This window comes from Ceratosolen solmsi, unplaced genomic scaffold (genome assembly GCF_000503995.2).
Source record: "Ceratosolen solmsi marchali unplaced genomic scaffold, CerSol_1.0 scaffold39, whole genome shotgun sequence".
Lineage (NCBI taxonomy): Eukaryota > Metazoa > Arthropoda > Insecta > Hymenoptera > Agaonidae > Ceratosolen > Ceratosolen solmsi.
In genome coordinates, this window is record NW_011948433.1 from 2,484,510 (window position 1) to 2,496,751 (window position 12,242).

Here is a 12,242-nt window from a genome sequence, read left to right on the forward strand (position 1 = left end):
TCTTTTTTTTTTTTTTTTTTTATTCTATTTAACTAATCCTCTCTACTTCCCCTATCTCGTTCAATCTCTCTCTCTCTCTCTCTCTCTCTCTCTCTATCTCTCTCTATCTCTCTCTATCTATCTATCTTCCTCCCACTTTCTCTCGTATACGTATGATTTTTCATACTCTGTATGTATTCCGTTTCTCGTTAGATTTCAAGGAATGTCTGTCTCACTGTCTTATTCGTTTCATCTTCTATTTATTTATATTTAGCTAACCTATTTTGTTTCCGATTCTTACAGTTTTATTCAATTTCATTTTTATGTATTTATCATGGTGTTCTTGACACCGCTTTTAGAAAACCATCATTACATTACAAAGAATTTTTTAATAAAACATGAAATCGAAGTGACGAATTGTGGTAGTTTAAGTATCCATAGAAGGTGAAATAGATGTTACTGATCCTCAAACTGTTAGTATAGTTGATTTTTATGGAAATATTGTGTCGTTGTAAATATATATATATATTCATTATATCCTAGATATATAAATGCGAAATATGCTAAATATTATAGTAAACTTTTGTAAATAAAGTGCACGTTAGCAAACTGTATAAAAATCAACGTCTTCAAGTAAAAAGTTTGTAAATTTTTTAAATATTTCCTGTATTTCCTTATTACGTACTCCAAGATTTTAACAAAAATCCCTTTGATGAGTGCAACAGAATTCACGCGTATTGCAACGAATAAAATGAAAAGCTATTCGTTAAAGTAACTTTCGCATCATCATGACCTATAATAATATATTATTCTGAGGCGCTATTATACGATAAAATACGAAATTCATATCATTTTAACATCTGCTTCTCTAATTTTTAGTTTAACTAACTTATTAGAATATGATATTTATGTTGGAATAGCAACAATAGGTATTTCGATAAAATTAATAAATATAATTATTATATTATTAAATTTTATTCTACTATTGAACATGTAAACATTGAGTATTCATTATGCATATAATATTGAACATTTACACACTTATTCTGTTTACAAATTTGATCTATTAGATATTATATTATATAATTAAATTCACTTGTAATAATACTGACTAATTGTTATATTTTAATTAATCCGTTTTGTTATAGCTACAACAGTTGATATTAAAAAAATTATTATATTACATTAACATGAATTGTAATAATGACTTGGCAAAATTAGTTAGGCATGTTTAACGCAAATTTACATAGAATATTATAAGATGTTTCTATTGTATTATATTTTCTTATATATATATATATATATATATGTGTATTTATTTATTTATTGAATGTTACTTTTAACATTGCTATTAACAATATTATTTTTAATTTATAAATCCAAATATTTATGTATAATCATTTAAATTTTGCACATTCGGTAATTACTTTAATTATTATTTTTCTTTTGTACAAATTATTTCTTTCAAAATAACGATTGCACACTAAACATTGCCTAATTATCTTATTCAATAATGTTTCCGTTGGTTAAATTAGTTTTAATACTATATTTTCACGTATCATTTCAATTTACTTAAAGCATTTTTATAATGCACTTTGTTTTCAGTTAAACATAAATTTTAAATGATGTTAAATAAATCAATCAATCTATAAATTTCTACTTTTTATCATTTCCTTTCAATCTTTTTTTATTTATCCATATTTTTCACTGTGTTTTTATCTATTTCTCTTTGTTTTAGGTGTCTTTGTTTGTTCCACTCGATATCTTTTTTTTTCCGTTTCTTTGTGTTGGGGTTCTAATGCTTTTTTTATTCACTGCCTCTGTTTGTGACCATGAGTTTATGTATTTGATTTTTTTTTTAAAAAATAATATAAACAATGAACATCTTAAGCTACTCTATTGTCAATAGTTGATTATACAAATCATCCACTGGATAAAATATTTTTACCCATTGTATACCCATTAAATACGGTGTATTTTAAAAATAATATAAACAATGAACATCTTAAGCTACTCTATTGTCAATAGTTGATTATACAAATCATCCACTGGATAAAATATTTTTACCCATTGTATACCCATTAAATACGGTGTATTTTTTTAAAATAATTCCGTGTGCGATCTATAAAGAATAACAGTAAAATATCTTTGTACTTTTAATCAAGATAAATTAAAGATTTATGCATACGAGAATGGGCTTTTTGTTATTTTTTTTTGTTTTTTTTTTGTTTTTTTTTTGTTGTTTAACATTTATTTACTAGCCAGCTACTTTTTTATTCGAAAAGAGTAGAAGTAGCGAAGTTTGTCGGCGCGAAACTGCACTTTTATACCGGAAATAATTTAAAGAATATTGCACATCAGTCTTATCTTGGTTTTCTGTCCTTTTTCTCTCTTTCAACTTACCTATTGCTTTTCTCCTATCGCAAGCGTCCTCGAGTGGTCCTGTGGGGACGCGATCGCGCTCGGCATCGTAATTTCACCACGTGCTCGCTTCTCCTCCCCTTCCTGCTTCCTCTCCCTTGCCGACAGCCACATAGCACTCGAGCAATCGCTCGCCAAGCGAATCTTAAGGAAAAAAGGAGAATGAAGAAGTCCGTGCTATCTTTCCCTCTTATCCGCCGTCCTCTTCGCCGATCTCCTCACCTCTTCAGCGCTGTTGTCGAGAAAAAAAAACCGACTATGGAGTCCTAGAATTCTCTCGTTAAAACTCCACTAACGGAGCTTGGGCACATCACTGGCGATGAGCCGGCGAATGTCTTTTGGGCAAAGAAAATTCGAATTGATTTTTAATTGAGAAAATTGAGAAAGGATAGCAGCGACCTCAATTCAAGCCCAATATATTTGCGCTCTGCTGAAAAACATGTCATGCGCATTAATTGTTAAGTTAATTGTTAAGCATTTTTTAAAACGTTTTATCGCTAAATTTTTATCCTTTATCGTTTCATTTTTGACTGCACATACCATTTCGAAGGTAACGTGCTTTTGACGTATTATGTAGAGCATTGAATTTCATTCGATGTGAACTCTAGTGATACATGCAAACTGATACGAAAGCCGTATTTTCAATTGTAAAAGAAACAGTCGTTATAATTTTCGTAAAATGCCCAAGCTGTTGTATAATAAAGTTGCTTGTAATTTTACAAAATTCGCTGAAAGAAAAATTTATTGCTTGGTTCTTAGGAGATCGCAGCGATACTAATAAGCTTTCAGCGTCACGCAGAATGGCAAAGTCGGGAGGTGAAGGTGCGACCTCGAAGTGGCTCGATGCTACTGTACTCGAGGAAGAAAGTTCGTTATCGAAGAGATGGATACTGCTGGAAGAAGCGAAAAGATGGAAAAACCACGAGAGAAGATCACATGAAGCTGAAGGTAAGCTTTTCCAATCAGCCTTTTATGAAATAAAATCATTTTGGCGAGTTACGAGAATTCACGTGAGTGTGAGACTCGGTAGTTGGAAGAGTTCGGTTATTATCTTTGCTCCGACTACTGACAATAATATACCCGTTCTAATAAAAATTTCCCTTTCACACAATATTCATTGATTTTCACTAAATTACGCACTAGTTCCAAAGACACTTAAATAAATGAAAACGTTCAGTTAATATAGTTTATTAAAGTAATGTGTTAAAAAGTCTACGGTACGAATGCCTCAAGTACATAATTCTCGATTAACATAAAATCGAACTCTATTATGCAGACTCCAGCCGACATTCTCCACTCTAAATATCCTACGAAACTTGAGTTAACCTAGTAAAAGAACATAATGTCCCGTAAGAATAGCTATAACTGCATTTTTTAGTTCATCATGTGACCATCTAATTATTACCGTTTGAATATAGTTTTTACATATTATTAATTTTTTTTTTTTTTTTTTTTTATATATATATTAACTTAATTTTATTTAAGAAAATTATCAAATTGTCATCGCTACATTTTAAGATCTGTATTATCCCGATATTACGGCGCGTTAACTGAATGTTTCAAACGCTCAAGCAAGATAACCAATAACAATAATTAAGACACCGAAAGTGAAAATTCCAAAGTCTACATTATTATTATTATTATTATTATTATTATTGTTGTTATTATTATTATTATTATTATTATTAATAGAATAAACTTAACTGTACTGATGAATAAGATGTAAATATTATTCTATATTCGAGTCGAGCTTTGTCGAAGGCAGTATTTTTTGTTAAAATTGGGAATTATTAAGTGCGAGTGAATGTCCCGAAAAGTACAGAAATTTATATTTTATTTAATATAAATTGTCAATGTTAAATAAAAAATTTTCTTTATATGATACGGAACTATGAGATATAGAGCAATATCCTTCGTTCTTTCTATGAACGTAAAAATAATTGATTGGGCACTTATGGCAAGTTTTAACTTTTGGAAGATAAATAGACAATATACACTTTCGAAAATTGGATTCGGATTTTGCATATATATTCAGTTATGCAATACATAGATATCTATTTAACATAACTCTGAATACAAAGTTGGACCATTATTTATGAGAATGTCGTTTACAAAATATTGTCGAAAATGTATTACATACAGAAATGGCCTTGCCCTTTCACACAAAGTTACTAGTGCTCGTACAACATGTACATACTAGCTATAAGCAAACATATACACAAGCATGTGCATGTACGACTACATAAGACGCAAAATTTAGGTCGTAGAATGATCTAGTTTTTGTTTTTTGTTCTTGTTTTTCTGTTATTGTTTTTACAATATATTCGAAAGTTTATGTTTTACAATCATTATTAAGGGAATGGATAATGGTAAAGATAATGTGACTTAACATCATGGAAATTCAATCAATTAGGATGAAAGGAGATGAGCACATGTTGTGGTGAGAACAATGCCTCGGTTATTCTTAACTTTTGCAAGAGATAGTGTGCCAACTGCTTTAACAAAAGTTATCGCACATTTAACATTCTAGTAAAGCGGGAAATTTTACAGGAATCATCTCTCCATCACATCCTCCCACCTCCCCTCCCCCCCCCCTCTACCCAATAGCTAAATCCCTTGGAAAGCTCAATTTCCTCTCGAGCTCAATTTGCTCCTCGAGGTGAGAAAACTTGCAATCAGCCCAGCATGAGCAATAATCGCGAAATTATCGGGGGTCACGGTATTACCGTTCGCAGGTCCAGGGCGTGGAGTGCATATACGGCTGCTACGTGCACTCGGCGATCTTGCCGACGTTTCACCGGCGCTGCTACTGGCTCCTCCAGAATCCGGATGTCGTGCTCGTCCACTACCTGAACGTGCCCTACCCGGACGGGGACGCGAAGCTCGCGGCCCTACCGCCCTGCCTTGCCCTACCGCCCGACAAGAAGGAATGGACCCGCGACGAGCTCACCTCCCAGCTGAGGCCGATGTTCCTCGGTGGCGATGAGGTCGAGCAGCCAGGTCCTGGTGTCGGCGGACACTCTGGTCATCCCGTTGACATGATCGTCTCCCAGCTTCTCGATCGACAAAGGGCTTCCTCAGCGAGCTCCAGCACGGCCGCCCAGCTCGCACCCCGGAGACTTACACCGGACAATCAGGTGCGCAATCTTCGCTTCTTTCTTCCGTGCTTCGGAGATGAGGTACCTTGCCGAAATTTAGAGGCTCCAGCTTACCGTGGCTCCACTGCGCGACGTTCACATTTATCGTTTCATCGAGACGGCCACATCGTTCGCGATTGCCATTTACTCCCACACAACAATATTTGATCAATGACGTACTATTAAAAGTGTCACTCAATCCTCCATTATCCGAGACATGTAACCTTTAAGATTTCATTGTATTATTGTGTATTTCAATTAAAATACTCGCGTAATCGTAATCGTCATTTATCGACGTAAATTTAATAGAAAAAGCAACGATAGATTTTCCTAAACAAACTTAACCTGACAGACAATGTATGTTATAGCAAATATACATTAGTACGTGCTTATTTATATTGAATTTTTGTAAATGCGCAAGTGAACTGAAGTAAATATTTAACTTGACAATGAAAGGACAAAATTTGTGTGCAGCTTTGTTAAAAATTTTTGTTGAAAATTTCATTAATGACATTTAAATTACCCACATCAATTATTCGAAATTACATCGAGTCTTCTTTTTTTCTCGTAATCTCTAGAATCTTGATATATGGGATTACAAATTCTGTAAAGTTTATATCTACAATAAAATTTATTTCCAAAAATCTGTGAAATATTTTCTGTATTTTTCACGATAATGCAACATAATAAATGTATATATGAAAATTAATTTTTTTACTGATCTGCATTGAGATTCCGATGTGATTAATTAATCGAGTTCATCTAAAATACGATCGATATTATGTCATTAAGCAAATTCTATTCAATCTTTATAATTTATTGATAATTATAATAAAAATTGCCTTATATTTTAATAAATTTAGTGGTTGTAATTAAGTTCATAACTTATTACAAATTTCGATCGCATTATTTTTAATAAATAAAAATATATACATTTAATAGTATTTTTATGTTAAATAATCAGAAGCACGCAGTAAAATAATGTAACTAATAGATTGTCGATTGGATTTCTATTAAAATTTCAAAATTTTTTTGGAAAATAATTTTAAAAATTAAACAAAAAATAAAAAAATAATAATAATTCGGTTATAAACGATAATTATAAAAAAATTTAATTATATATTTAAATGAGCGATAATTTAACTAATACAAATTAAAGGTAGGAGCTTACGTCAAGTGCAAACGTATTTTCTGTCGGATAGTGCGAATTTTACGACCACTTACATGCCTCTAACGTTCATAAAAAATATATTCGGCACGTGAAGGGAGCACACGATCTGCAAATTGCAGTTGTTCCTTAAAAAAACAAAAGAAAAAAAAATATATATATATATATATATATATATGTGTGTGTAAGTCGCGAAAAGAACGATGACAATGACGAAATATAACGTAGGTCTCTTCGACTACCGGAGGTCAACAGCCAAGCACGACGGCATCGACGACTCCGCGAGTTTACTCGAGACATTCCCACTCAACACAAAGTCAGCAGCCGGCTCCATTAGTTTTAAGTTTGCAACAAATCCAGGGCGGCGGGGGCCTTCTCATCCTTAACAGTCAGCCATATCACCACCAGCAGCAGCAGCAGCAGCAGCAGCAGCAGCAGCAGCAGCAGCAGCAGCAGCAAAACCAGCAACAAAGTCAGGTGGAGATGCAACAGGTGACGGATCAGCAACAGCAGCAGCAGCAGCAGCAGCAACAACAACAGCAGCAGCAACAGCAGCAGCAGCAACAACAACAGCACGTCGTTCAGCAAAATAGCATCGACCATGATCAACAAACCCAACAACATGAGATAGAATCAAAGGATAGCAACAGTCATGGGTAAATAGTACCTTATTGAGAATATTAGTTTAATGCGAAAAACCGATCAAATGCGACAAGTTCTCGAGTACACGTGTTTACTTATTTTTTTTAGACCCTATTAAATTGTTATATTATCTAGATAAATAAATCGTTGAGAGAAATGTTATTTTTGAGTGTAACTGTACGTACATAAAAATTAATAATAAAGCTTATTACTTTGGAAATCGGGAATTAATGAGATTGTTTTGTTTTTATAAATTAAACGACTCGTGATATGGATTTGCACTTTTTTCCTTTCTATATGTCGATATTTCGATAGTTACATTGATCGACTATTAACCTTTCTTTGGCAGAATAGTTTCTTCTCCTTAAGAATTTTAATATTCGAATAGTTAGATATAATAAGACGCTAACAATTAATTAGCTTTTAATTGAAATTAAACGATACTTCGGTATTAATAAAAAAATAAAATATCTGTAATATCCATAAAAATTAAAATCATCTATAAATAAGCGTATTGTTAACTAATTTGAGTCAACATTCTTAACAAGCGTATAATAGATAATGACAGCTATATCAAACAATGGTCTCTCGCACAATCTAAACGACCTATCTTCATCATTTCAATTATTACGAGCGGAAATATTCATGCCTACCCCCGCGTATAAAGACTTAAGATCTCGTTTGTACGTCCTTGGCAAAGTTCGCGCTCGGAGCGCCATCATTTCTATGCAGATCGTGCACAAAGTTCACTTAATTTTGTCAATTTGACAGCAGCAATAGCACGGACTGCACGTCCCAACAGTCGGTGGCACAGCCGCCGCCGCCTCCATCGCAAGTCGTCGCTGACTTCGTGGAGACGCTCGACCTCAGCCAGGAGGACATTCAGCGCACCCTCTCCGCGAATATGGTGCACCCCTCGCCCTCGCCCTCACCAGCGGACAACAATATCATCAATCCCATGGACTTTATCGACTCGTCCGACGACGTACTCGTTAATCTCGACGCGTTCGACATGTTCAGCGACCTGCCGGAGCTGCACGACTTCGAGGCCGCGGCTACGGCCGTCGAGGTCGAGACCAAGACTGATATCATGCGATTAAGCTCGGAGGCCGAGGGCCACTGTCATCCGGGCTCCACCGTCCACATCGCCGAGTACAGCCCCGAGTGGAGCTACACCGAGGGTGGCGTCAAGGTCGGAAGTCCGCCAACTCTTTTATCCGCCGATGCGAAAGGGGCGTCGGGACGCAGTTGCACAATTAAATTAAATCAGTATTTCTCATTCGCGTTTAAGAAGGTTACGCAACGCCGTGTTTCCACGTCGCCAGCTTTCATATATATATATATATATATATATTGAAATCCACTGCAATTAAGAGACTTGTTTGTTTAATAAAATAGTTTCCCGTAATGCCGGGCGCCTTACATTATTTAATCAAAAGCCGTCAGTTTCCTGGGTACAACCTGAATCAATTGAATAATATATCTAACGTATATCCATTGTATTAAAATTTAACCTATAAAATTTCTGTCTTCCATAAGTTAATGCTTTATCTCCTCTATAACTCCAAATATTACCGCATCGTGTTATACTTTATTCAACGTTATCCAATAATTTCATTTTCTTGACAAATTACTATAATAATGACGACGATAATGGCAAAATCGTACAAACGAAAGAACCATCAATATTCTCAACTCTCTATCGCGAAAGTACATGTATGGGGAGAAAACAATTTGCAATATCGTAATAAACACATTAATTAGCGGCTCTGTTGTAATTATTGGCTACTCGATGATTAACGTCCTCGTTAATTTTGTTAAAACGGGCCATTTTAGATTTTCTTTCAGCGCGGCTGAAGCTACAGCTATTTATTATCACCTCAGCTACTCCAAAATCAGCCATTTGTTACTTTTGTTCCCTTTCGAATTTGTCCGCCTATGTTACATCTTCTCATAGCTCTATTTTTCTAACTTTCCCTTGCTCACCATTATCGTCCTATTAATTTTCATCAACCGATGAACCTTCGATGTATTCTTTAATGGAAATAAGAACTCGATATTTTACTTCACGGCCAACGTGTCTCCACGCTAAATTTTCAAATCAACATTTCATTCTCCCACTTTCCATACAAGCAATTCACATTACAGAACAACAACGTCTATTCTAATTCTAATCATACAGAGAAATCGGCCGACAATTACTTACATTCGTATTCCGTGAAAGCTAAAAAGCTCATTGAATATTTTACTCGAGAGCTTTAGAATTAAAGTGACATTAGTTTTAACCCAATTTGACGCAAGTACTTACTGCCCGACCAAACGTGAAATCCTATTCTTTAAATTCACTACTTTCCCGATTTCTTTTATCGTAACGGATATTTACCGTAGTTCGAGCAAGCAACCCGCTTCCCAGTAAGCTCTTAACCACCCCCACCCCCTCCTAAGCAGGCATTCCCAAGCGAAAATGTCTTCGTAAATAGGGTAGAGTTGTACTAGCTGAGAATAAACTTTCAAACGGGAACATTGTCGGCGCACTCTCTCGTGCAACACGTAATGCGAGGCCAAGGAGGCGGCATTAACGAACGGATGCCAATCTCGTCGTCCCCTTTCTATCGTAGGTGCTGGTGGCTGGACCGTGGACCGGTGGTGCTTCCCAATCGTACTCCATCTTCTTTGACGGCGAGCCCGTGGAGGCGTGTTTGGTGCAGCCCGGGGTTTTGCGTTGCCGGTGTCCTGCTCACGCGGTTGGCGTCGCCTCTCTCCAGGTCGCCTGTGACGGCTTCGTTGTCTCCGACAGCGTGGGCTTCGAGTACCGTAGGCCACCCCAGAGTGAGCCCAGTCCGGAGAAGGCCCTCCTCGACCGACTGGCCGACGTCGAAACGCGGCTTCAGGGACCGGGGCCTCCCTCGCCAGCCGCCCACCTCGAGGAGAGGCTCGTCGCTTACTGCCAGGCACGTTAACTACACTTCGACACTGGACACGTCTCGTACAATTTCCGCTCTTACGTAATGAGAAGCCGATTGGGCTTTTTAATAATAATCCCGGCTCGGACGTCGGGATACGACACGTCCCACGACACGATCAATCCCCATGGTCAGTCGCCATTTTCCATTTTCACTCCAATTCGATGCGTAATAAAAGTCTACGCGATTTTTCACACGCAGTTCGAGCTTATTAGGAACGACCATTGGGAATCGATGTAAAGCTCGCGCAATGGCTCTGTAGTAATAATGTAGGCGGTTCGACGATTCGATAATTCACGCAGCCCGATATGCGAAATAGCTGGCATGAATTTGGTTGACGAATCGGTTAGTCACGAGTGTTTATGAAAGGGGCGAGGTTCAGGTGCCTTCTAATCTCGGATAAAGTAAGTCGCGAAGCTTTACGAGCGGTCGTGGGTAATGGGAAAACGGGGCGGAAGGAGCGGGAGGAATGACGGGACTCGCGCGTGACTTAATTAAGCTTTGGCATTGTGATTTTTTGGCAGGATGCGGTGGTGAGGCCCTGGCGTAGCGGCGCGGAGCCGCTCCAGTCCGGGGGCCCGACTCTCCTTCATCTCGCCGCGGGCCTCGGCTACTCTCGGCTGGCCTGCGCTCTGTTACACTGGCGTGCCGAGAACCCGAGCAGCGTTCTCGACGCCGAGGTTGACGCACTGCGCCAGGATGCGGCCGGATTGACGCCCCTGGCCTGGGCCTGCGCCGCCGGACACGCCGACACGGCGCGGATCCTATATCGGTGAGGCACGACACACGCGCGCGCGAACGCACACCGTAAGCGCTCGCTCGCGACACCTTATCTTCTCTTCTTTTCTCAATTCTCGGTTTTACGATTATGCTTTTATGATTTTATTTTTACGTCGGGTAGTTGATTACCGCGTCATAAGCAGCGAGACAAGCACCGATACGAGGCAACGGAGATCCCGCTTCGTTAAGCGACTAGTCCTCGGGGGAGACGCTCTACGTCATCGTGAACGGAGTCTCTCGGTCGGACGTAACGCGCACTCCGTTCTTTCGCGATTGTTTAACGACGTTTGCCGATGATAAATTGTAAACCGCTTTAGAATCCGACGATGCGGTATCCAGTAATGATTTTGAATGATTTTGTTTCTCTTGTTGGGCCGTTGCTCGTTATATGTCGCATTGTTGATGGTGGCATCGCAACGGCTCGTGGGAAAATAAAATTTACGGCTTAATTAACTATGGGTGTGCCGAAATTATGGGGAATATCGGTGCAGTGTCGATTTATTTATTTATTTATTTTTTTTTTTTACATTTATACCAACGCCCCCTCAACATTATCATTTCAATTTGGGGTGGCGGCTGGTAAGCTTTACTACGATTAATTGCTAATAGGTATACGTAATTGAGAAAGGAGTCAATGCTAGAAAGTTACTGACTTGATAATAATGCAGAGTAATGGCGATAGTAGAATGGTATAATCACAGGAGCAGTGGAGCAGATCAACTCTTTGTTATTATAAGTGGATAAGTTTACAAGAAATTAATCAAGTTAGTTACTCGAGTAAGTTCCTAGTAAGAGACGCCTGTGATTATAAATCAGGGGCTATTTTAGAAATGTAAGTACTTCCATGAAATATCTCACTATATTTGTATCGCCATAATTTCTCTGCTATATCAAAGTAAAGGATCAGCCCGCTCTATCGTTGCTCGTAGTAGATTGGGAAAGAGCGGCGACTCGATTAGTAATTATAAATGAATAAGATATTTAATTTGACGAAACGATGATAATGAGGCATGTAAGCGCGGAGGAAAAGCTCCATTTAACAAACATTACACGGCTTTTTTTCTTGCTTTTTGTTATTCATCTTCTTTCTATTCTTATTGTTTTTTTTTTCTTCTTTTCTCTCTCTCTCTCTCTCTCTATCTCTCTCTCTCT

General features: G+C 37.5%; 1 protein-coding gene across 1 annotated transcript in view; it reads left to right on the plus strand.

Moving 5' to 3' along the window:
- The first annotated feature begins 7,149 nt into the window (after positions 1-7,149).
- Camta (Calmodulin-binding transcription activator) overlaps positions 7,150-12,242 on the plus strand; it is a 19,917-nt gene continuing 14,824 nt past the window's right edge. The window contains exons 1-4 of the mRNA XM_011502611.1: positions 7,150-7,361; positions 8,119-8,539; positions 9,966-10,298; positions 10,835-11,082. Of these exons, the coding sequence (XP_011500913.1) occupies positions 7,189-7,361; positions 8,119-8,539; positions 9,966-10,298; positions 10,835-11,082 (1,175 nt within the window). The 5' untranslated portion in view covers positions 7,150-7,188. The remainder of the gene's footprint in view (positions 7,362-8,118; positions 8,540-9,965; positions 10,299-10,834; positions 11,083-12,242) is intronic.